A 24,447-nucleotide genomic window follows, 5' to 3' on the forward strand; every position below is an offset into this window, starting at 1 on the left:
CACTCTCTCTCTCTCTCTCTCTCTCTCTCTCTCCCCCTTCTCCGCCGCCCTTTTTTCTCCCGCCGCCCGCTTCTCCCACCGCAAAACCTCAAAAACTCGGTCCGCGCTCACCGTCCGCCGCAACGCACACAGATCCTTCTCCGTACGACTCGTTTCCAACTCCCCCCGCAGTCGCCTTCTTCAGAGCTCCTGTTTTGATCCGTTACGCCTTCAGGAACTCTCCTTGTTGTTGCGCCCAAGTGAGCTCTTTCACTCTGCAAACGTTGTATACAAAAAGGACACAAAAAAAAAACCAGAGACATCTAGAGTGAGTTTCCGCTCTTTGTTCGACTCATATTCACACACAAGTCAAAAAGACGAACTCCCCTCTGCCGATGGATGGCCCTCATTCCCTCTTTACATCTGCTAAGATACGGTCCTTTTTCCTCTCGATAGATCGATATCACAACTCCCTACGCCATACAAGCAATCATGTCTACTACCGAGCAGCGTGAATCCGGCCCTGGCCCAGCTGAGGAGACCCTCGCCGAGAACTTCAGTCGCGTCAGCGTAAACGACCAACCCGAAGCTGAGGCTCCTCCAAAGACCGAAGAAGAGTATGCTCAGTCGATGCTGACTCTTCGCGCTATCGTTTCCTCCAAGGAAGCTGGTGTCATCATTGGTAAAGCGGGGAAGAACGTTGCTGACCTGCGTGATGAGACTGGTGTCAAGGCTGGTGTTAGCAAGGTTGTGCAAGGTGTACATGACCGTGTCCTCACGGTTACCGGTCCTCTCCAAGGCACGTCGAAGGCATACTCGATTGTGGCAAAGAGTCTACTGGAAGGTGCTCCCCAGATGGGCATGGGTGGAGTAGTCCAAAACAATGGTACACACTGTAAGTCTTACTATTTGACTTTTACCTACCGTTTCACTTAGAATGCAGAGGGAAGTATGAGGTAGCTAGAACTAACTGTGTTTGTGACTCTTAGCTGTCCGGCTTCTCATCTCACACAACCAGATGGGTACCATCATCGGGCGACAAGGGCTGAAGATCAAGTACATCCAAGACGCCTCCGGAGTCCGCATGGTTGCCCAGAAGGAAATGCTACCCCAGTCCACCGAGCGAATTGTCGAAGTCCAAGGAACCCCAGAAGGAATTGAAAAGGCCATTTGGGAGATTGGAAAGTGTCTCATTGATGACTGGCAACGCGGCACTGGCACCGTCCTCTACAATCCCGCTGTTCGGGCTTCCGTCGGCTCCGGCTCCGGCCAAGGCGCTGTTACTGGAACTAACTCTAGCTATGGTGGAAGCAGCCGATCATATAACCGCACCGGAAACGGTGCTGACTTCAGCGACCACCCAAGCAGCTACAGTCGACGTGGAAACAATGACAACCCAAACCGGGGCATCCCCCTAGTGACGGAGGATGGCGAGGAGGTTCAAACCCAGAATATCAGCATCCCCTCTGACATGGTCGGCTGCATCATCGGTCGTGGTGGTACCAAGATCAGTGAGATCCGACGAAGCTCTGGGGCACGAATTTCTATCGCTAAAGCTCCCCATGATGATACTGGAGAGCGCATGTTTACGATCATGGGCAGTGCCCAAGCAAACGAAAAGGCTCTGTACCTTCTCTACGAAAACCTTGAAGCTGAGAAGATGCGCCGCAGCCAGCAGCAGCCAGAGTAAAGCGGATCTCGCCTGGATCCTCTCTTGTAGGCCGTCTAGCTATGTTTCAACATAGCCTGACTCTTGAACTCTCGAGTTTACAGCCTTTGCGATACCACTAGCAGCTTTTTTGATCCGGGGGTGTCCTTCATATTTTTAACTCCCCTGCTCCGCCTTCTTTATTCCCACTTCCTTTCACCCTCAGATTACTTAACGTTCTCCCTTTATTTCTATCATTCGTCTTCAAATGCCTCCCCTTCCTGCCTTCTTACCTGTTGCAAAAAGGGCCTCGGACCCTCACTTACCTTCGACGTTTTCATTCGATGATTTCCTCCGAATAAAACCATTCCACTCCTCTCCTTTGCCGCCCCTTGCCGCTGCTATATCCCTGTCACACTTTTCACGCTGATTAGTACCAAATGTGTCCCGGTTAGTAGTTATACTCCCAGGGTGTTTGTTCCACCACCCCTTCACTTGAAGCCCTTTTTTACCTTCATCTTCACAATCACACGTTTCCGCCCCGCAAAAACCCCCCTCCTTACACTGCATGCTTTCTTCTCGTCACGGCCTCTAGTCTTCTATCCTGTGCCCTCATGGGTATTTTTTTTATGCCTCTCAAAATTGTTTCTACTTATGGAGAACGTATGAAATATACTGGATGGGCAACTACAAAAAGTATACCAAAATAAACCAGGTTTGACGATATCGGAAGTCTGAGTGTCCTCTTTAACTATCACTTTCAACACGCTGTCTTCGGTGTGTTATGTTGATTGTAAAAAGTGCTTGTTTCCATGGCCACTCACAAAGGATACCCGTAAAATCCAGTGGCTCTGGCTTAGGGACATGAATACATACTATAAGATCAGAGCTTTACAAAGTAAGACAGTGTAGAACGGGGTAATGCGAACACTGAGCGCCATAGGGTGAAAGTTCTAAATGTTCCGTGAGAACATGGGACGTCGTAGTTATAAACTAATCCAATATTTGGATTCGGCAACTGGATTTGAATAACGACATCTCCCGTTCCTAAAGATTCCTATATAAAAGGTCTTGTAAATGAGTCCTATTGCAACCATTGTCGTCACATTTCTACATTGTCACGCCGTGGTAGGAATAAGGTCGGGAAAACAAAGTGGAGGAGGCTATCTTCATGACTATATCTCTTGTTCAACTAGTTAATATGCAACAAGCGATACGAGAGCAACCAAGGTGAGCAATGTCAATTGTAGAAACCCGTAAGTCTAACTACAAATGTCCTTGAAGGCTCTTCACCGCATCCACCACGGATTCAGCCAATGGTCGATATGTCAGCCCAAGCACGTCTTTCGATCTCGAGGTATCAAATCCAAAGCGCTGCTCTAGCGGTACAAGACCCGGCGCGAGGGCGTCGCCAGATGGCAGTTTGTCTCGTAACTCAGGGAATTTCTCAGAGACGATCTCAACGATATCCGCGTTGCAATAAGTGCCGGCAACAAGGAAGAACCGCTTGTTTGCTGCCTCCGCCTTCTCGGCTGCGAGGACATGAGCCATTGCAACGTCACGCACATCCACCCAGAGAGACGTTCCAGTGGGTGGACAGCTGTTCTTGCCCTTTCCAGTGATCAAATCACTAATGCGCTCATTAGAGGTGTTGATGGCATCCAATGAGGCCAGGTAATGAACCACAGGGCCAAGTACAAGGGGTGGGTTGCACTAAACAGGTAGGTATGAGCATATAGTTTCCTTCATTGTTCGGGTGAAGAGAACATGCAAATATACATACCGTTGCGAGGGTAAATCCAGGCTTTTCGTTTTCGATGAAATCCCATGCTGCTTTTTCCTATCATATATATCCGCGTTAGCCCTGATCGAGTAATTAATTTATGTTGAAAATAATTGACATACTGCGAAGGTCTTGCTGCCACGGTACCCAAAAATAGGGCTCTTGTCAACCTCCTCCTCTTTGATTGGATTCCAGTCTGCCTATTAAATTTATTAGCTTCGGCAGGCAACATGATGGGAGGTTAAGCTCCTGGAATTTTCGTTTACCTCAGAGTAGACATAGTTACTCGGCTTTGCGGGGTCAATTATCGCAGCGAATGAAGAGGTGATGACAACTCTCTTCACTGAGGGGGCACTTTTCTTAATGGCATGAAGGATACCAGTAGTTCCGTTGACGGCTATACATGCCATGATTAGCTTGGGTGTACTTTTGAGTGACATCGGTGTCATAAAGGCGACATACCTGGGGCGAGGAGGTCCTTTCTAGCATCTGATATCTTGAAGTGGAAGGGGCTAGCAGTATGGATGACGGCCTCGAATGGAGGCTCAGAAATAACAGCCTTATCAAATGCTAAAAAGGAAGAACCGTTAGAAACGGCCTAATAACTCTCTGCTGCCGACAAACAGGAGAAGGAAGTTACCATTTGGCTGTGCAATATCTTCAACTACCACAAAGTCAAGTTTGTCTTTCCCGACCTGTGGATGGGCGTCGAGGATTCTTTGACCCTTTTCCTGAGACCGAACAGTGGTCACCACAGAATGACCACGCTCTAGCAGGGTATCAAGAACATGTGCAGCAATGAAGCCGCTTCCACCTGTCTGGAGTCAGTACTCCTGTTGTTATCTCGATACACAGGGTCACTACCGAATAGTGAGCTTACCGGTAAGAAGAATGCGAGTCATGGCTGTTGAAATATTTCCTGCTCTGTATCGTGGGGTAGCCGAGTTTTGATATCCGATAATGAGTTGTAACTCCAGAGAGGCTGCCTGCTTTTATGACAGGACGATGGGCAAATATATAGGCAAAGGTGAAGACGGAGTTTAGCTGTTATCCTCGAAAAGATCTTCTCTTAACTCATATGGCCATCTAAACTCCGTCTTGTCGACCTTCTTTGCTGCGCATCGCGGGGATTCTGTCCATCTCCACCTGAAACTTGGTGGTGGGGAACTTGGTCAACTAAACACCCGAGATGCCCTCATGTCTGGGCATATGGGATATAGCACAGAACACAGGCTATGTGGGTATCCAGATGGCATCTAGAGTAACGGCATGGAATGAGTCTTCGTATAATTCTGTATACGATGTTACATATAACTAGTTATAGACTGCGGAAATTCAATACCTTCAGTCTGGCTATTCGAACACAACTTGATACTTAGTTGCTGCCATGACGGTGGTGATGATGACAGTTTGATTTATAAGCACATCAGGGCATCGAAGTCTAACTGCATCGCTTTAAAACCGCAGAGATCGCCACTGCAGGTAAGGAGAGATTGATTCACTCATCGTCGAATGAAATAATACGGCCTCCGGATAATCGGATTACTAGCACAATGACGAATTTTACCATAAAGATAGTCTCTGACACAGTGTGTCCGGTCAGTCACATTCAATGCTCGACGTCATATATATTATGCACCAGGTCTGACAATGATATATAGTGGTGTTATGTGGGAAAGAAACGCCTCGAGAAGGGGATCAGCATGTATAAGGCAGCCCATCCCGACTCAAAGGATACCTTCAGCATCTCCTGGTTTCCGTATTATCTGAATCCCCATGCTCCAGAGATCGGCGTTGATAAGACTGAGTATCTCAATGCTCGTTTTGGCGCCGACCGTGTGGCCATGATGCAGGCCCGCCTAGCTCAGGTTGGACAGGCGGAGGGTATTAATTTTAAACCCGGTGGACGAACAGGAAATACCCGTGAATCGCATAGACTGATCCAGCTGGGGAAAACCAAAGGAGAAGCAGTCCAGACACGGGTTGTCGAAGAGTTGTTTGCATCGTATTTTGAGAATGAGGGAGACATTACTTCTCGTGACACCCTTATCGCTGCTGGAGTGAAAGCGGGCTTAGATGAAAGCGAGGTTAAGGCCTGGCTGAAAAGTGACCAGGGCGGGCCAGAGGTTGATAGAGAGGTTGATGAAGCAAAAAGAGCTTACATCTCGGGTGTTCCCAACTTCACTATCCAGGGGAAATACCAGATCGGAGGAGCAGAAGATCCAACCGTTTTTCTTGAGACGTTTGAGAAAGTGCGAGCAGAAGAGATGTCAAGTTAAATCGTCAAGTAAAGGCCCATGTAAGGTTAACCTAAGGAAAAATTTCTAAATAAAGAGGTAAGATACTATAAATAAGTAAGGTTTGAGGTTTCATTCTTACGCAGAAATCAGTAGTCTCCTCCCCTTACCCATGGATCTTCGAAGAGCAAGTGTTGAGCATCGGCTCTGTCTTCTGGCACCCACTGCAACATTTTCCGCATAAACTCAAGAAATTGTTTCTTCTCGTCACCTTTTAGTTGAATCTCACTGGATTCCAGGGACTGCTTTGGGATGGGATACATATGTGATAGTTTCCAGTTACCTAGGATAACATAGATTAGAACAGTTACTGCACAAGTTAAGTAATTGGAGGTTAATATCACCATTTTCATCCCAGTATTTTAGGCTCTCTTTGCTTTTCTTGAGAAATTCAAGCGGCGGGGGCCCCATTAGGGATATCATCTCAGCGAACCTACGACCATGATCTAACTCTCCCATAGGGTTGATGTTGTCAAAGAGATGGCGTTGCTCAAAAATTGTCCATATCTGTAGCTTAGTTAGATTTGTTGGGCATTAGATGTTATATGAATGCTTACTGTTTGGGCAAGTCCCCATATGTCAACTTTGTTATCCCATTCCATATCCAGCATCACTTCAGGTGCTCGATATATGCTGGGTTGAATAAGGCCCCTTTGTTTTGTTTCTGCACGTCGAGCCTCTCCCATATCCGAGAGAATTGGGAACCCTTTGGTAATAGGCATCTCTCGAGTTAGGTATATTGTTCGGGAGGGTGTCTGTTTCCTAGGAATGGGGTGCTGGAGTTCGTCCTGTTCAAGCTGCGAAAGCACAGATTGATCATCTATGCCTAGTAGGATGTTGTTTGGTTGTATATCTTAGAGCCAAGTCAGTTAAGGCTCCAAATATGAGTTGAAACTAAAAATACCTGTGTGGATAATTCCTAGTTGGTGAATATAATCCAGCGCAATAAGAATATACCGGACAGCTGGTCTGAGCATGACCTGAGGGAGAGCTCCGGTCTCTAAACGGTGTATGAAATCACTTAAGTCGATACCAGTGGGCTCATAGAGAATACAGCAATGTGTTCCGTGGGGTCCATCAATGCTAAACGAGTCTAACACTCGGCGCACATGAACTTCTCCCCCATGGATATCTTCTATGCTCTTCATATAGTTCGTCAGCTCAACCTCAGGGTTGGGCCGCTTACTCCGAACATTGACCTTCATGGTCAGGTAGCGATGTTCTCTTTGTGAGCGTTAGTCATTGAATGAGGTGATCGACTGATCCAGAATGCCGAGTGACGTACCGGAGGTCTCGACACAACCAAATGGTGGATGTAGCGCCAAATCCAAGCTTTGTGATTATTTGATACCTAGAACAAAATATTTCGCCGATGTTTACAGGATAGTAACGTTCAGCAACATAATCACCGAACCTTTCCTCCTCTATCTTTTGAGTCGGGTCTAATTCTCTGAGTCCGCTTGATATAAACTTTCGAGCAGGAGAAGCAGGAGAAGCCATGAATCTCGATTGTTGGGGAATCCTGCCCTTTGGAGAACGAGATTCCAGCCTAGACGGCTGTGCCAGGTTTTTTAGGTGGGAACGGGAGATAGAATAAATGTAGCGAAACATTTGGAAACTAGTGAAGGTGTGAATAGATAAAGAAGCATCAAGCAAGAGTTGTTATGGAGGCGCCTTTTAAATTTGAACGGATTGGAACAGCTGGGGTTGCCGGGCTTAACTACATCCGGACCGGGGTCGGTTCCCGCCCCCTGGGCACCTGCAGTTGCCCAGTGGACTCACGAGTTTCAGCCTTGGCAGTAACTAGTTAGTTTGTAGTTGATCTTTAAGATGATAGGTACCTGAGATGAGTCTTGTCCATCCATCTACTCCGCACATATTTCAAGAAGTGGCATTACAAGCGGTGCCCTTGTTCGAGGGTCACACATCCTAACTACTCCGGCCCCAGTGAGATACAACATTGACCATTCGATTTGTCTGTTTATCCTCGACCTAAAACACGGCGGCTATACAGCAGCCCATGATGGTTCACTATACTCGAAGCAGGCAATGCTTGTCATTTGGGGGCCAAATTTGGGAGAAGCTAGGGGAAATAGGTAGAAGGCAAGCAACGCTCATTTCAGCTCAAGGCGCGTAAAGATGTGGTATATAATTGTCGTTCTTTCCTCCTTGTTCCCGTCTGGTGGAATTGTCAACACTATCCAAAGGATCGATCTCGATAACTCGTTATTCGTATAATAACATTATACATATTGTTATCATTAGATTCACCCAGAAAACCAAGCACTCATAACTGGGGCTCGGAAAAATGCAAACCACTACGAAACGATTTTTTTCAATTGTGGGACGAGTGAGTGTAGGGGATGTTCAACTCAAAAATGGTTCTGGCTGGGGGTCTGGCTTCAGTATTGCGCTCCCCCAACTCCGCGAAAAGGTACGATTAGCCGCATCGCTTTGCAAATTTTAGTATAGTGAGTTATGACTGACATAATTCTAGTATCCGACCGCGATATCTGCTATTATTCAGTGCGTTTATCTGCTATTTCTGTTTAGGAAAGACTGGTTACATGATTACAGGCTAACCATTAGATATATAGAGGTTCCCAGGCTCATAAGTCTACCAAAGACCCGTCTGATACGAAAAGCGTTGTGACGCTTGCTATGTACGATGAAAAAGGTGTGAGAGTTGGGTCAGCCCATATTCACGAAGATGGAACTTTCACGGACAAGATGACTCGCTCAGGGCGGGGCCAGCTTTCAAGTGCTGCTGCAGCCGCAAAACAAAATGAAGATGAGGATTAAGGTCTCAGAACGGCTTTCACTTAGCCACTGCAATGAGAAGCGGAGAAAGGGGAATGTCACAAATTTCTAATTTCTAACTTAGTTCTTGTAACTACCCAAGCATCTAGTTCTCAATCCGCTAGGTCAAAAAGAGGAAGCCCTCAACTGGTTGCAGAGAGAGTCGTTATATTATTGGCACAGTTTATGAATAACCGTAAAATTCTATGCGTATTCTGGCTATAGCTATATTTGGCAAGGTGAGAATAAATAACTAGCTTTAGATTACTAATCATAGTTAGTTAATTAACTAGAACTAACTGGATATAACCAACTAACTAGTGACATATTAACATAACTTATTTTACTAACTAGTTAATCAGCCGATTCCAGAATCAAGCCCGCCGCGGTCGGAGTACAAACTAGGACTCCTTGGGGAATGACGTGGCTAGCTGGCATGCAGCTGTCGACCAGTATATTATCGCTAGCTACCATACTTATTCTCTTATTCTCGGGTTGAGTAAGAGAATTCTGGAGAAATTTGAGCTCTTCTGGTACCAGCTTTTCCATTTTGGTGAGGACTAGCAAGAATGGCTACCGATTCATCCATTTTGGATGAATCTCAGGATACCTTAGGCTTCAAGAGCCCGCAACTGCCTCAAACCCAATCAGTACTGTTCACAAGGCTACCGGCAGAACTTCGAGAACGTGTGTACTTCTTTGTATTTGGGGGATTTCCACGAATAAAACCGGATGAGAAGCCCTTATACTGGATAAGCGGAGGGGCCCCACGCAGACTAAAAAATCACGCCGTGGACAAGTCAATGACATTATTGCAAGCTTGTCAACGAATGTACGTGACCAACTTCCCTAAGTTAGGAGCTTTTACTGTGCTTATTTTGAATGATACATGGCTGCTCACAAGTGGTGAAATATAGGTACTTCGAGGCATTCGACTTTTTCTACCAAAATATCACATTCAAAGTATTTACGCCCTTGACGGGTGTTACCTTGCTCCCAACTGCAGCGCATAACAGTATACGTACTCTCTGGGTTGATATACGACTCAATTCGGAACTTGGCTGTGACTGCTGTGACGAAAAAGTTGAAGGCTACTTCAATGAAGCCACCTGGAGCAAAACAGTCAAGGTCCTCAACGAACGGCTCCCAGGTCTACGACACTTGCATATAAGCATTATTCGACGTAAAGAAAGTAGATCGGGGGATTATTTCAGACCACTTCTAGAAGAAAAGGTCTACCCTACTTTGATGGGGATGAAAAAGCTGCATTGTTTCCAGGTAGTTGTGAATTTCGAGAATGTGGTACCAGCAAATGCACCGTTTGAGATGGTCACCAGTGACTATTCGGCTGCATATGAGATTCAAAGTGAACGGGAATGGCTATCCGATAAAACAGAAGAGGAAGAGAGCACAGACAATGTCGAGGAAGAGTACGTTACCCAGTATAAGAGAGAGAGAAACGATAGTGTTGATGGATGGAAAATTGTCTTTCACTAAAGGTGCCGTTTAAGGGGCAAAGAGATACCCAGAAAATGTATCAAGTCGTTTCAAACGCTTAACCCCCCAAAATATCTCTGCAGATAGAGCTGCAAAGAGAGCTGTATTTATACCATCGAAGTTGAACAATTCTATAAGTGAATACCATGGGATAACAGTACAAAACATAATATGCGTCTCCAAAAAATGCAAAAGAGCAAGAGTAACGACACTGGCCTCGTCGTATCTTGTTTGGTATATCTGACTTGTCGGAAGTGGAACTTATGGTTATCAGCAGCTGAATTCTCCATATGTATCCGAACGCCATCAAGATCAGCGACGGTATCCTTGATACCTATTTTGATGATTACATGGTTTTCACTCGTATAATTTGTTCGTTATTGGTGTCGGAAGGGTGCTTTAAAAACCGGAGAGTCAAGCTTTCGCATTTGGTTATAACGGGGCCTGAAGACTCGGATTGTCTCAACCTGTTGATCGCTAGTGCTCTTTGGCTCAAGTCGTTTTGCTCATGGTTGATGGTCCGACTGAGATAACTGATCTAATGAAAACACACTCCGTACAGGTGGCAGAGTAGCGGCATTCGCAAGGGCGAGGGTATCAGTGTTCGTGTTGCTGGTGCTGGTGCTGGTGCTGAGATGTTGTGTTAATCTCCAATATGACCCACAAGCAGCGGCTCTGGTAAGGTTGAGAATGGAGCCACGCGGAACTAACCTATTGTGTCTTAGTTACTTAGTAGTCAGATAATCAATGTGTCCGCGCCAAGCGTAGAACCCAAAAGTCGAAACATCCCACATCTAACAGTTCAGATAAATCCCAGAAGTACCAACATTCCGAAAATACACGCTGGAAATCATACATGGATGTTATATATGATACCAGGTCATGCATGAGTACCTACCTTCATCCAACCAACGCACATTATGCTGGCTCCGGACACTGTCTAGTACCCAGGCATCAATCTAAGGGAATGTCACGCATTCCCCAATCCTAGCTATAACCAGGATGTTGTGCCTATCGTGATGATGCAGTCATTCTGGCGCGATGTGGTTGTCCCGCTCACGGCAACCCTAATTCAGACGCTTACATCAATTGTTCTGCCTGTATCTAGGCCCAGCCTTATGGGCTCTCGAGGTGCATATTCGGGGCCTCAGCCGTTTCCGATTTCCCCGGGGTACATCGCATACACCTGCTTTGAGAGGTATATAACTTTGTGGTGATTATAGCAACCTGCCTCAAAGAGGCCAGATTATAGGACCACAGTACATTAGAGGCATTATCCATCATGGATAACATCTCCCTCTCCAACGAAACTGGAACCTATGAACGACTAGGATGTGCTACCGAGCACATTTTGACAACAGCCAGGTATAGGAGCTGCACCATGGCATTACAAATGTGGCAAGCAGGCTTTCCATATCTTCAGCTTCTGCTTCAGTTGAGGGACAGCCACAGGTATTCAATCCTACACCTGATGGCAAGTTTGATCCCTCGTCTCCAGCATTTGATGCTCGCCTTTGGGTGAAAGGACTTGTCTAATCGATAGAATCAGACTCTGCATCCGCACCTACTCGGTCCCTCGATGTTTCCTTTAAGGGGCTCAGTGTCTTTACATATGGTACGGCCGCTGAGCTTCGGAAAACGACTGGAAACGTTGTTTTAGGGGCTATGACCTATCTGTCCAAGTGTTTTTCGTGAAAACCGGTAGGGTAGGCGCGCGGATATCTTGTCTGATTTTGAAAGGGGTTTCGGAAAGGGCGAAATGTTGCTCGTTCTGGGACCTCTGGTTCAGGGTGCTCTACCCTCATAGGTTGCTACCAGGAAAATCATCAGGGTTGCTTGTGGCTCCAGAATTATGAACTTCCGAGGTTCGTCTTTAATATTCATTTCAAGATTAAAACTTAAGGTTACTAGCTGATTCCGGATTTACCATTGCTTCCCTCTTGTTCAAGATCATAATGGCGCCCATCCTAGGAAGCTTGTTCTACAACCTCAACGCAGATACATCGAGCTTCTACTATCACGGTGGACTTCTTCTCTCAGCTTTTCAATGCCTTTGCGAGTCAACTTGAGGTCGGAAAGCTCCATATTCAACCTTTATTCTTCCGGCAGTTTGAATACTTTATTTAACTCAAATAAGAAATGGGTCCTAACTATCTAGTTGAACGTCCGGTTATTGAGAAGCAGAATCGCTACGCTTTCTACCACTAATCGGCCCCGGAAATTGCAGGTTACCTTGCTGATCTGCCATATAAGATTGTCAATATGTTCATCTTCAACGCCCTTATTTACCTCATGGCGAACCTTAGGCGGGAGGGTTTTTCTTCTTCTGTTAACTATACTTCTAACAACATTAGTTCAATCAGCTGTCTTCCACACGTTAGCTTGTCTGACCCGAACTCTGACTAGGCGATGATAACCAGCGTGTTTTGAGCCTTGGTCTCATGATATATACTGGATTCACGACGCCATTAGACTATATACCCCGATTGTCGCGCTGGATGGCGTATATCGACCCACTAGCCTATGGCTTTGAGGCATTAATGGCAGATGAGTTTCACAATCGGGGGCTTTCCATGTGCCAGAATTGTACCTAGTGGCCAATGATATACAAGTTTGCCATCTGTGTTCCAGATTTGCTCTGTGGTTGACTCAGAGGCTGCTTTGGCTTTAGCTAATTGGGACACTTATATCAACAAATTTTTTGATTACTGGAATGACATAAATGGAGGTAAGTATACACCACTAATAGCTAAGAAGGCCTATAGGCTAATGGGGACATACAGAAACATAGGCATTCTATTCGCTTATTTGGCCATCTTTCTCTCAGAGTACATGCTTGCTGCTGAGCTTGTGAAGTTTCTCAAACACGTGGGGAAGTACTCCTATTTCACCACAGAAGAGAGCCTCCTAAGCTGACAAAACTACTGGCTCGAGACGCAGAAAAACCAAGTACAAAGGCATCCGGTGGAAGATAAGAAGATGGAACCTTCAAACCAGTTGAACAGCATTGTGGTTTCACTGGCACGATCTCTGTTATGACATTAAAATCAAGGGAGTAACACGCCGCCTTTTGGAACATGTTGATGGCTGAGACGAACCCGGGGTATCAACCATTCTTATGGTTAAATCAAACCATCCTTATGTTTGAGGTGTATAAGAGATCCTAATTCTCTTCTGTCAGGGTGTTTCTAGTACAGGCAAAACGACTCTACTAGCTGTCCTAGCGACTCGTATCATCACCGGAATTGTAACTGGCAATACCAGGTGAATGGAAATCCGACAAACCCTTCCTTTTGGCACAAGGTTGGCTACGTTCAACAGTAGGACTTGCATCTTAGTATAATAACTGTTCGGGAAGCCCTTCAATTAGTACCATCCTTGCAGCAGTCTGCAGACATACCCAAACTTGAGAAGCTTGGATATGTTGAATGAGCAGGTTATTGATATTTAGATTTCCAGACTTCTTGAGCCATTTCTGAACTTATAAACAAGCTTACAAGCAATGGCCAGGCTGTTCTTCATACTATCCATCAACTCTCCGCGTTTTATCTGATCAATTTGATCGACTGCTTCTTATAACCACCGGAAGCAAAACAGATTACTTTGGAGGTGGGCAACTACCCATATTATTAACTTAGCCTTTTCATCAATATCAACGAGCAGCTTATGCCTATGTTTGTCCCTCGGCGTGCGCTTTATGAGGCGCGCGAACGACCCTTCAAGGTTTGCAAATCGATCTCCTTTTGTACATACAGTCTAGTCATGGTCCGCTGACATATTACTCTTACAGCAAACTTACTCTCCAACATAACTGTCAAACTTATATGGCATTTCTTGATGTAAGGAAGGCAATATGCTAAGGAAGAAAACAATGTCGGGGTTTGGGGGTCCCTGCAGTTGACCTTCCATTCTGGTCGTTCATTTACCGGCCTTCACCAGCAACATACCTTGTTGGTGGCCTCATGTCTAGCGCTGCTGCTAACTCTGACATGAAATGTACTGAGAGAAAGATTCTTCACATGGCCCCGGTTGGAAAACTCACTTGCAAAGAATTTTTGACCCCCTTACATTGAAGCAGCAGGGGGTGCTGTTCTAAACCCAGCATGTCGAGATACTTGCGAATACTGCCTGTTGCTTCGACGAACGAGTTTCTTAACCGATTCCGGATATCTTATGATACGAGATGGAGGGACTTTGGTCTTTTATGGGTATGTATCCTCGTGAGGATTGTTGCAGGGCTGGGTTTTTATTAGGTATTCAAGCTCCCTAAAGGAGGAGGCAGCAGGCGTGCTTGAGACCTTTTGCAGCGTCCTCGGTCTGAGCCTAGACAATCTGGCCATCTTCTCGTTACCCCTCTGTTTAAAACTACGCCTGAACGGATGTGCTTACTACCAAGGGCAAAAATGAACGACAATTGTTAGCCTGTTACAAAATACGAGACTGGTAGGGAAAGCTGCCAGCTCCCCCAGATTCCAAATTATACGAGTCAAGATCTCTTGGTTCTGGCTAAACGGCAAAATGAAACCCCTCTTTCAAGTCCTTTTGAAGTCTAGTAGCCGAAGGAAAGACTAGTACTGACTGACTTGAGATTCACCCTATATTTCGAGAGGAGTGATCCAACACGTTGGAAGTGTTGTATGAATGCAGCCACGATTTGCATAATAAAATAATGTAAATATAATGAAAGGAGGTAAGGTTTTGGGCAGCAAAGAAGACAAGGTACGTTGCAGCATCACAACATCGAGTTTGTGAGATAGTAATACGCTCCCGGGGAAATAGATTCACTAAAGCTCTATTTCTCTGCTGATAGTTATCATAACTAGTAATAGAAGTGGGGTTAGCAAGGGAGAGTGAAATTACTAACATTTAATTATTTATCCCTTGGGGAATAGCCGTGAAGCTGTTCTGTCCATTAAACTAGTTGGTAAGTAGGTAGAAAACTAGAGGTTTGCCTAGCTTTAATCTTGATCCGTTCGTCGGACGTTTAGTGTCTTCTTTTCAGGCTGAAGTGAGCGTCTCATGGCCCTAGTTTAGTATTCTAGGAGTTTCTTGACTTCTAGAGCCGTAAAAGCTCGTAATTGTTTCGAGGAAGAGTTCGCCGTTATATATCCGCACCATCTGAGGTGCTGGCCTATCCGTTCAGGCACGGCAATGGCTCATGCCCCCTAGCCGTATCGACCATCAAGCACTTCGTGTATGCACTCCCGCTGTTCATGATGGAGCAGTTGGCTCCAACATTGTCGCAGGTGGACCCCTGAAACGCGCCAGGCGACTATAGTTAGCTGTTACGGCAAACAGCAGCCAGATCACAATAATTGACAAGACAGTTTTCAACGTGCAGATGTGATACATAAGATTGGCAAAATTCGACCCCGGATCAGGCGGGATCTCCAGTCGGGCCAGATCTGCGTCCCATGTGTCTATGGATCTGGGTTGAACGATGATTTTATCCGGGTTTTGTACCAGCCCAGCCTGAAAATATTGTACTCTCCTAAGATTTGTCAATCTTTAAGATTCTCCTGGGACCTGCATACTTACATGAAAAAAGAAGGTGCAGAGTTCATTGTCAAAATTTAGAGAGATGAAGTTAGCTCCACTGACAGGGGCAAAAGCGAAGGCCTCGACTCTGCATGCTTTTTATACATAGACAGAGAAGTACCCCTGCTTCCCCGAGCGTCTGTTCAGACCACCAACATATATCCTTACATGACCGGTCAAGTTGACAGCGGAAATGGAAGTGAATAAGTAATATAATATGCCAGCCGAGACATGCAAGCGACCTATCTCGGCCATGGCACTTCGCAACATTAATTCGATAATTTCTCGGACACGGCTTCTCGATGACATGCAGATGATTGACGGGTGGGCGTTGCTTTTCTCTTCGCTACCGAGATAACATTTGGACTCGCCTGGGCAGTCGTCCAATAGAGCAAGGGCGCTACCGGGCTTCGATCATATCCACCGCTAGAGACCCCCTGTTCAGCGCTCTCCAACCGCGACTAAGAGGAGTCGCTCATCAAATAGTGGCTTTTTTAGGCCAGATGTCTGGGCTGTTTGTGGTTAAACTTTCCTGACAAGTCGTTGTTGGCTTTGACTCGTTCGCCGAAATCCACAATCTGTCCCTTTTCCCAAACCTCGGCGGAGTCGAGGGGAGGTACTACTGTTGGTGTTCGTTCGGCTCGGTGGGTAAGGGGAGAGAAACGAAAAAAAGGGGGGAGGAGGCCCATTGTTCGGGACGGTTTCTTGATGGCGAGAATGTATCACAACGACTTGTGTGGCCAGCACAAGAGGACATGGGGTCTTTGGAAGAGTGTACTTTTTTGGCCAGGGCCTGTAAGCTGCCATCAGGGCATGTTGGCAGGTAAACCAGCAGTTAGATCGGAGTGCGAAGGGACGGTGGCACGACCTGCTGTTCTCGTCGATACTTCCGGGATGCGAACACATGGCAACGCTAACAGTGTTTAGGTGTGCGCCTGCAACGGTCCCGCTCTGGGAGGGAAGCCCTTCGCATAAGTAGTTTTAGCTGTCTGGTACGCCACCCAGGGCGCTTCATGTGGATCCCTGTGAGGTTGTCTGGAGGCTATACATAGAGCTTGTACAGCCCGCTGTCAGTCAGCCTGAGCTGACGTTGAAGTAAATCCTCCGCTGAGCAAGACATGCAGAGCTGACACTCCTTCTCCTTCACTTCTGTATCTCCTCCTCACTCGTTATCCATCGTGTTCTCTTTTAATCTCTCTATCAGCAAAGGCGGGGCCTTCATGTCTTCCTCCAGATAACGATATGCAAATGTCACCACGGTTGATACTTTGTCTAGAGCATGGCCTTATTGTAGTCCAACCATAGGGACGTTGACATCTTCATCGCCGGGTTGAGTCCGGTTTGACATCGAGCAGGAGGGGTTGGCGCACAGGATGCACGTCGAAGGAGATCAGGATAACTCCATCCATCGCCCGACTGACCCAGATGGCCTGGTGTTGGAAGCTTGGGCGCAGGGCTTCATGGTTGGAGGTCTGCTGTTTATGATCGCAATCACCATTGCCAACATGAGACGAAAAGCGTTGCTTCACAAGCTCATTCTCCTAGAGGTAAGACCGCCTTCCCCCCCCCCCCCCCTCTGCCTGCATCCTCTGGCACACGATATTGATGTGATGGATGCAGTTGATTCTCGGGATGGGCCATGGTACCTTTCTGTTTGCCCACGAGCCGGTCTATGGCTGGTACCTCTCAATCACGGCAGTCGGGCTGAACATGTCTTGGAGTCTGCATAATGTGATTGCCTGGATGAAGAATAAACCGTTTCTTACCTACCGGGTCTCGATGTTCTATATCGGCACCGTCATTCTGGCCCAGATCTATTGGGTCATCGAGATCTATGCAAACTTCGCTTTCTTCAACAATATTAACATGCTCTTCTTGAAGACACGGCCGTGGGAGCCTCTCTTCCGGTAAGATGGAGCTGGTAGATATACTCGCAGCAGAAAGGTTCGTTATAGCTGACAAGGCAACGACAGTGACCCCTGGTGGATATACACGACCTGCAACATCTTCTGGGTAATCAAGTCCCAATACGACTTTAGCTTCGTCGAGCTCGTTCGTCATAGCCCTCGGTTCGGGGTCATGTTGGTATCGATGTGCATTTCTATCATTTTCATCGTCGTCGATGTACTGAGCGTGCTCGGTGTGTTTCGAGGTGCTCTGCCAACGGGTCTCAATCCATTCTGGAAGGTATGGTATATATCATATAGCTTCGAGGACTCTCAAAGGCAGACGAGCTAACCAGTCATCTGAATCAAATAGATATCCTTCGTCTGCAAATGTTTCTGCGATGCCGTTATTCTCGACGACTTCAAGACGGCCCTGGATAAACTGCGCGACTACTGGCTCTTGAAAAACGGCACAACAGAACCGATCAACAGCGAGCCTTCCAGCAGACACAACGATACTCGACGACGCCGAAGCCACGGCACGATCCCCGCCTCCAACACGATGATAATAGTCGAGCCCGAGCCAGCGAAGAGTCGAAATGGAGAGGGCGCCAGTTGGAACTGCACTCCGCCTCTCCCGTCGACCTTCCCGAGTACGCGACGTAACTATCCACGGGGGTATTCGCGCAGCGGCGATGGGATAGTTTGAAAAGACTTCACCAGGCCTTGGTGAGAGCAGATGTACTTGAAGAGAGTCAACGCAGAGGGAATCATGTTGAAGTATTCGCTACTTCATCCCCCCTCTCGCTAGGCATGAACCGATCGCATCACGAGCCGCAGGAGCCCGCAGAGTCCGGTTTCCAGGCGCAATACGAGTCGATGGTGGAGCAAGGAGGATTCCTCTACGAGAGTGGAAGCCATCTGCCATCTCGGGCGCTGGAATGAACGAAGACCAGCAGACAGATAGGAGTGTGAAGGCGAAGGGAAGAGATGCAAGTTGAAGATGAAGTTGTGGATGAGGTTGCATGAAGCCCACGAACGACGCCACAAATGCGAGTAACTAGTTAGTTATTCGACGGACGAAAGGAAGTCAAGACGAAGACGAGATAAAGATATCCTTAGCTAGCTGCCTAAGTTACGTTACTTGGGACTACGAATGATGAACATGCTGTATATAAATCAAGTCAGATCAAATTATCAACGACTATCAATGACCCATCAGTAAGTCACTTTTTTAAGACGTACGCAACTCCAAAACACCAGCTTGAAACAAGGCGATAAAGGATGCAGAAAGAAAGTATAGGACGGAAATATTGCAAATTTTGTTTCTCATGCAAGTAGAAAGCAGAGCTGGATTAACGCTGGATAAGTAGAAGGCCCGGAGAGTGTCCATTAAGGGCGGATTCGGCAGCGGCAAAGGTAAGGTAAGTGATAGCTTGTATATACATCATTTCACGGGTCGTAGGCAGATTCGTCAGAGCTGATAAGGAGACAGGGAGAAGGGATATTAATAGCGAGGTTCTGGGGGGGTGCCGTCGTTCCAGCGAGATGAAAGAGAAGAAAGGGATGTAAATGAGTAAAAGAGAGAAGTAGGAGGACGGTCGAGTAGGGGGGGGGGGGTATTGGTAGGGTATGATCGATAACGAGGGGAATGCATGAGAATGATATGTATGTACGCCTGTCAGATAAAGATGCCTGGCAATGGAAGCAATGAAGATTACAATGCAATGGGGCTAAATATGCAACAGCTGAAAGAAAGAAGAGAAGCAGAAAAAAAAGGAGGTGAACGAGTAAAAAAGACAGCAGTGAAAGGGACAGAGCCAAAGACAAGAAAAGGTCTGATATCTCATTAGTGCCAAAAAAAAAGCAAAGCAAAGGAATAACAGGTTAGAGATGATTAAAGCTGAGTGCGAAAACGTAAAGAATACTCCGTGTGTGTGCAGGTACTGCTGTGTCCGAATATTTAGCTGATCGAGCAGTGTTTGGCTGAATTAGCGGCGAGGAGTTCCCTCGAAAGTCCGTCGAGTGTTGAGTGTAATGGCAGGAGTCCGTCGAGTACCTAGGCTGTTTGTTCGAGGACGCTGAGAGAAATGTGAGATTGTCCTTGCCGTACTTCGGTGCTGGGGAGAGTCATCCTCAGCACCGCCGAAACTGGTCCGGGGACTAGAGTAGTCGTCAACAACAGCCCGGATGGTTGGTTGACCGCTTCCGTAGCGGCGGGAACCAGGCTGGATGGACACAGGCGAGGTTGTAGGGATATTGCTTGTTGTCGATAGGAATGTGCGACGGAGTGGGATTCCGGACTGAGGTGTTGAGGCTGATGGAGTAGTGGTGGTCGTAGTACGGAATGGAGGAGTATGATGGTGATGTTGGTTGCTTGGGGAGTTCTCCTGCTGGTTGTTGGCGTATTCGGGTGTACATTCGCGGGATGAGCGGTGGAAACGGTCTCTGCCCAAATGCATGTTGTCTGCCACGGTCATGGAGCGGGTGACGGGGCGCAGAGAGCTGTTTGTGGTAGGTTGCAGCTTGGTATCATACTCTTCTTGGTCCTGTCGTCTCGCACGTAGTAGAGAAGAGCGGCGGTTGGCTCGTGATTGTGAAGGGGTCGTTAGATGGGTCGTTGACTGGTCTGGTACCTCTTGGGGTGATGCTTTTAGGGTCGTCATGCTAGGGGAGAGATTGAGGGCGCTGGTTCGCCGGCTGTGAGAGTCGCGGTTAAGGGATGATTGAAGGCGGCTGAAGTTGAAGTCCTCGGGCTCATGGCTTACGCTTCGGCGGTATGGCGTCCCTGGCTCGCCTTCACCGGCGGAAAAGATCTTCACGGTGGTAGCATCTCGACTCCCTGGCCTTGATCGGGAGATGGTAACGGGCCGTAGCTTGTCTTCGGAGAGAGCAAGGCACAGCTCTGTAAGGCCCCTGCATACGCCATCAGCCTTTCGACGCAGGACGCGGTCCGGAGTGCTGGCAGAAGTAACGACAGACATGCTGCTGGTATGTGGCATGCTCGAAGTCAAGGCAGTAGAAAGGTTGATTGCATCCGTTGCCGTAGACTCGAGAGCTTGGTAGACCTCCTGGTTCAGAACCGGTTTTGCCTTGGCCAGGGCAGTGTGGAGGAGAGGATGAACCTGGCTAACCGTGAAGCTTGGATCGGTATCTACCGGTATCGGCGGAGCAACGGGGGGCGAGTTGGAGCTGGCCTTTTGTTTATGTTTTGGTGATGAGGATACCGTCGTTACCGTGGTGGTGGCCGTTCGGGGCCGTTCTCCCGCCATTGAAGACATGGCTGCGGCAGACGAAGAAGGGAGTTTTCCGGTCAATTCGAGCTTTCGAATCCGTGACTTTAGATCATCCAGTTCATCCCAGACGGTCGATGGAGCAGTGGTTGACATGGTGGACTCTGTTCCATCATTTTTGGACTTTGTAGTTGTATCTGTTCCTATGTTCCGATCCGTTCCCGCTTCGTAGCTTGTCATTGCGCGGGTCTTGCGAGAGCTAACGAGACTCGATTTGTATGGTTTTTTCTGCGCAAAGTCGGGAACTGAATCACGTCTCTCTGGCATGTAGCGCTGCGAGTGCTCAGGGGATAGTTCATCATTCAAGCGTGACGGTCTTGTGCGTCCAATGGTTGAGGCTGAACCTGAGCTGCTGAAGAACCGAGAACGACCAGCTTCGTCTAGTGGGTGAGCTGAAGCAGGGGCCCTGGAAGAAGGGAGTTCATAGTTACCCCTGGGTGAGGTTTCTTGAGAAAAGGAGGAATAGTGGCCTCTGTCTGGTGAAGGGGTATCTTCAGTTGTCTTTGCGCGGGAAGAGAGGCCAAACTTGGACTGTTGTACAATGTTAGTATCTTTGGCGCATGTCTTTTTGGTTCACAGAGAGCATTGATGTACATACCCTCCGCCTAGCCTTGGAATCAGAGCTGAGTCGACTAGAAGTCTGCGCTATATTCAAGAAGAGGTCTTCAGCCTTGGATCCCCGGGGAGACCCCTTACTGCTGCCGCCACCAACATGCGCATCTCTCTCCCTACTGTCCTCCATCGAGACTGACGAGCGCAGACTCCGGTCTCTACTCGTTGACATGTCCGTATTGTTTGTAATAGCCGTAGTAGTAGTAGTAGTGGTAGTAGTAGTATTTTTGTTGTTGTTGTTGTTGTTGTTGTTGTTGTTATTGTTGTTGTTGGGGGAGTTATTGTTGGTGTGGTTGTTGTTACTGTTACAGTTACTGCTGGTATCTTCCTTGCGCGGAAGCGTGTCCAGACATGTACTGGTGCCGGCACTCGAGTAGTTGGACTTTGGATCTGAATCCAGGGAGGCCGAAGCAGATGCAGAAGTCGAGTCTGAGGTCGGCCTGCGCGTCAGTGGCGGATCAGCGGTCGAGACGAGTTGCCACTGTTGTTTATCCTGCGCAACGTTCCGCTGCTGGGTGCTCAGTGCCGGCGGTGGTCCCGAAGCGGTTTCTATGCCCAGACTGCTGCGGGAAGCTGGAGCACGCTTGTAGTGCGGTGACTTGGAGTCCTTTGCGGGCGTAAAATGGAAGCTATGGCTATGGCTATGGCTGTGGCTATGGCTGTGATGACTGAGACTGTTGGTATTGCTCTCGGGGGACACAGGACTGGTGAGACTGGTGTTTGTGTTGATGAAGGAGGTGGTGATATGGCGGATGTTTGGGCTGCTCGAGGGCGGCGGCGGTTCCTCAGCGAGCCGGGACGGGGTCTGCAGGTACTGGTACTGGTCCTGGTCACCCTGCCGGAGCGGCGTGGGCGTGTAGAAGAGCTGGTGCGGGTGGTGCGAAGGGGTAGGCGAGTTGACGGTCGAGGAGCCGTTGCTGTTGTTGCTGCTGCTGTGGTGCAGCTGGTATTGATATTGATGCGAGGGCCGCGACGGGGTATGGATATTGGTCTTCCTGGGCGAGAAGGAGGCCAGCGCCGGGTTGGAGAAGCTCTCTGAGCTGAGCGGCGAGGAGCCAGGCTGCTGGCTGGACTGGCGGCCAGCGCTGGCGTTCGCATTTGCAGCGTCGATGGAGTGTCTGTTGGGTCGAGGCTGCGGCAGCTGGACGGGCTCCCTGATCAAGGGGTCAGTCTGCCGGCGGTTACGGAGCCAGCCCTTCTCCCTGGCGGACTTGGTGGGCGTGACGAGCGTGGTGATGGAGGCCGACGAGCTCTTTTCGAGCAGCATGGCGCTCTCTCCCTCCGTCGCGCGTCTGTCTGTCTGGTCTGCTGCTTTCTTCTGCTGCTGGTGCTGGTGCTGCTCGTCGTCTCGGGAGGCGCAGAGTTGGATCTCCAAGGTCAACAACGCAGGCGGCACACGAACACGGAGGCGGCAGCTTAGCTTCACACCATCGTTGAGGGAGCGTTTTTTTCCCCCTTGCCTTCTCACTCGAACGGGCGCGGTTTCAGGCCGGGAGGATCGCTGTGTGCAGAGAGCCAACGGCGGCGGTGGGTGGCTGGTCGATGGTGATTATGGATGAAGTCACAGTACGGAGTAGAGAGAGCAAGAGTGGAAGTGCGGAGAGACGGCCCTTTGGGCAACAAACAAGGAAAAAAAAAAAAAAAAAAAAAAAAGGACGAAGCAGAAGACGAGGAAGAAAAAGCAAGCAGCCAGGCGAGCGAGCGAGACGGCGATGATGATGATGATGATGATGGTGGTGGAAGTGAAGTGAATGAAGAATCAACCAGGACGGGCTCCTCCAATAAAGACGGCTGGCCGGCGATGACTTACAGCCCTTCCCGCCTGCAGATAATCAAATCACAGCGCGCTACGTAGGAGCTAGCCTGGATCCCTTGTCTTTGAGTCCCTCTTCTTCTCGCGATATACAGACAGGACTGGAGGTTTACTAACTACTAGCTACAGGCAGAGAAGAGCGAAATCCGACCTGTCCAAGAGTCAAAGAGTTTGGGCTTTGATACAATTGACTTTTCACGGATCCACGGGTGAGGGAGCAGGAGAAAAGGACGAGGCCAGAGGCTGGGACGGGATCAGGGGCAAAGGCAGCGGCGGCCAGGGACAGGAACGGGACCTGAGACATGGAGACGAGGAGACGAGGAGACGCAGGAGACGCAGAAAGAGACGACGATGCTGGACGATGGAGGTCGTTGGAGATGCGTCTCCCGCGTACGACAGACTCTCCCCTCTCCGGCGTCAAGCGTCTTACCCAGGCGACGTTGGACAGGTTTGCTGGGCCCCAGAATATCCCCGACGGCCGAGTAGGACGGAGGGAAGGGCTGTAGGACGAAGACGAGGGACAGGAGACAGAGACGGGACAGCAAGGAGGGAGACAGCGTGGTACGATGATGCAGAGAGTGCATCAGGAGCAGGGCAGAGAGATGTCACCAGCAGCAGCATCATCCAGCAGCGTCCTCCCACGATCTGCCCACGAGTTATCCACGAGTAGGCAGGCCATGGGCAAGCCAGAGACGAGACAAGCCTGAGGAACGAGCGAGGTCATCCTGCCTGTCGATCACATCCACCCGCAACTCGCACCATCTGGCTCTGAAACACACATCAATGGGGAAGCGTTGGTGGCCTGCAGAAGCGCAACCAGCAGCTCTTACAACCTAAACATCTCATGCAGAGGGGGGACGGGACCACTTCTTGGTGCATTTCACGCGATACGCAGGATACTTTTACCATCTTTAGGCGCGAGGGAACTGGTGGAAGAATGAATATACTTAGGTATCGAGCAAAACCGCCCAAAGAGACGACAGGAAGACATCTCCACCAAGGGGGTCCCGGCCTGTCTTTCCGGACCGGAGAATTAGCTACAGACTTAGCCAGCAGGCCTAAACTAATTTGACTACTCCATACGCAGGAAGAAGGGAAGAAAGGGGAGAGAGAGAGAGAGAGTGCAGGACAAGACTCGATGAGACAAGACGAGACGGCTGGTAGTGTGTGTCGTGTGTCCGCTCTCTCCTATTCTCCTTTTTTTTTTTTATAATTCCTGCCTTGGTTGACGGATGGATGCAGACGGACGGGATAATGGAGAGAGCCATGACGAATTAGTTATGACGTCTCCTTCCCCTGGTC

The 24,447-nt window shown here is 48.4% G+C and overlaps 8 protein-coding genes across 8 annotated transcripts; 4 read left to right on the forward strand and 4 right to left on the reverse strand.

Annotated features, from left to right (window-relative positions):
• Positions 1 to 435: 435 nt before the first annotated feature.
• Positions 436 to 1,669, forward strand: TRV_06814 (uncharacterized protein; the record flags this gene model as incomplete). The annotated part of the gene is made up of 2 exons (XM_003019084.1): positions 436 to 874; positions 969 to 1,669. Coding segments are annotated over 2 exons (1,140 nt in total), but the record flags the coding sequence as incomplete, so codon positions are not given.
• A 1,224-nt stretch (positions 1,670 to 2,893) lies between these two features.
• Positions 2,894 to 4,312, reverse strand: TRV_06815 (3-beta hydroxysteroid dehydrogenase/isomerase family protein; the record flags this gene model as incomplete). Its single annotated transcript, XM_003019085.1, has 7 exons — positions 2,894 to 3,340; positions 3,411 to 3,467; positions 3,533 to 3,610; positions 3,677 to 3,807; positions 3,873 to 3,980; positions 4,051 to 4,224; positions 4,291 to 4,312. 7 exons carry the CDS (start codon positions 4,310 to 4,312, stop codon positions 2,894 to 2,896), a joined length of 1,017 nt encoding a protein of 338 aa, XP_003019131.1.
• An 801-nt stretch (positions 4,313 to 5,113) lies between these two features.
• TRV_06816 (DSBA-like thioredoxin domain protein) lies at positions 5,114 to 5,689 on the forward strand (the record flags this gene model as incomplete). The annotated part of the gene is made up of 1 exon (XM_003019086.1): positions 5,114 to 5,689. The coding sequence occupies one exon, from the start codon at positions 5,114 to 5,116 to the stop codon at positions 5,687 to 5,689; it is 576 nt and encodes a 191-aa protein (XP_003019132.1).
• A 107-nt stretch (positions 5,690 to 5,796) lies between these two features.
• TRV_06817 (uncharacterized protein) lies at positions 5,797 to 7,207 on the reverse strand (the record flags this gene model as incomplete). The annotated part of the gene is made up of 5 exons (XM_003019087.1): positions 5,797 to 5,990; positions 6,019 to 6,214; positions 6,265 to 6,527; positions 6,612 to 6,931; positions 6,993 to 7,207. 5 exons carry the CDS (start codon positions 7,205 to 7,207, stop codon positions 5,797 to 5,799), a joined length of 1,188 nt encoding a protein of 395 aa, XP_003019133.1.
• A 1,868-nt stretch (positions 7,208 to 9,075) lies between these two features.
• On the forward strand, positions 9,076 to 10,003 carry TRV_06818 (uncharacterized protein; the record flags this gene model as incomplete). Its single annotated transcript, XM_003019088.1, has 2 exons — positions 9,076 to 9,338; positions 9,424 to 10,003. 2 exons carry the CDS (start codon positions 9,076 to 9,078, stop codon positions 10,001 to 10,003), a joined length of 843 nt encoding a protein of 280 aa, XP_003019134.1.
• A 7,224-nt stretch (positions 10,004 to 17,227) lies between these two features.
• On the reverse strand, positions 17,228 to 18,454 carry TRV_06819 (uncharacterized protein; the record flags this gene model as incomplete). Its single annotated transcript, XM_003019089.1, has 3 exons — positions 17,228 to 17,721; positions 17,773 to 18,048; positions 18,247 to 18,454. 3 exons carry the CDS (start codon positions 18,452 to 18,454, stop codon positions 17,228 to 17,230), a joined length of 978 nt encoding a protein of 325 aa, XP_003019135.1.
• Positions 18,455 to 19,418: 964 nt separating this feature from the next.
• TRV_06820 (LPXTG-motif cell wall anchor domain protein, putative) lies at positions 19,419 to 22,599 on the reverse strand (the record flags this gene model as incomplete). Its single annotated transcript, XM_003019090.1, has 2 exons — positions 19,419 to 21,251; positions 21,319 to 22,599. The coding sequence occupies 2 exons, from the start codon at positions 22,597 to 22,599 to the stop codon at positions 19,419 to 19,421; spliced, it is 3,114 nt and encodes a 1,037-aa protein (XP_003019136.1).
• Positions 22,600 to 22,887: 288 nt separating this feature from the next.
• On the forward strand, positions 22,888 to 23,852 carry TRV_06821 (uncharacterized protein; the record flags this gene model as incomplete). The annotated part of the gene is made up of 3 exons (XM_003019091.1): positions 22,888 to 23,183; positions 23,275 to 23,593; positions 23,652 to 23,852. The coding sequence occupies 3 exons, from the start codon at positions 22,888 to 22,890 to the stop codon at positions 23,850 to 23,852; spliced, it is 816 nt and encodes a 271-aa protein (XP_003019137.1).
• Between the last annotated feature and the right edge of the window lie 595 nt (positions 23,853 to 24,447).

Source organism: Trichophyton verrucosum, assembly GCF_000151505.1.
Source record: "Trichophyton verrucosum HKI 0517 chromosome Unknown contig00814_1.f1.exp, whole genome shotgun sequence".
Classification (NCBI taxonomy): domain Eukaryota; kingdom Fungi; phylum Ascomycota; class Eurotiomycetes; order Onygenales; family Arthrodermataceae; genus Trichophyton; species Trichophyton verrucosum.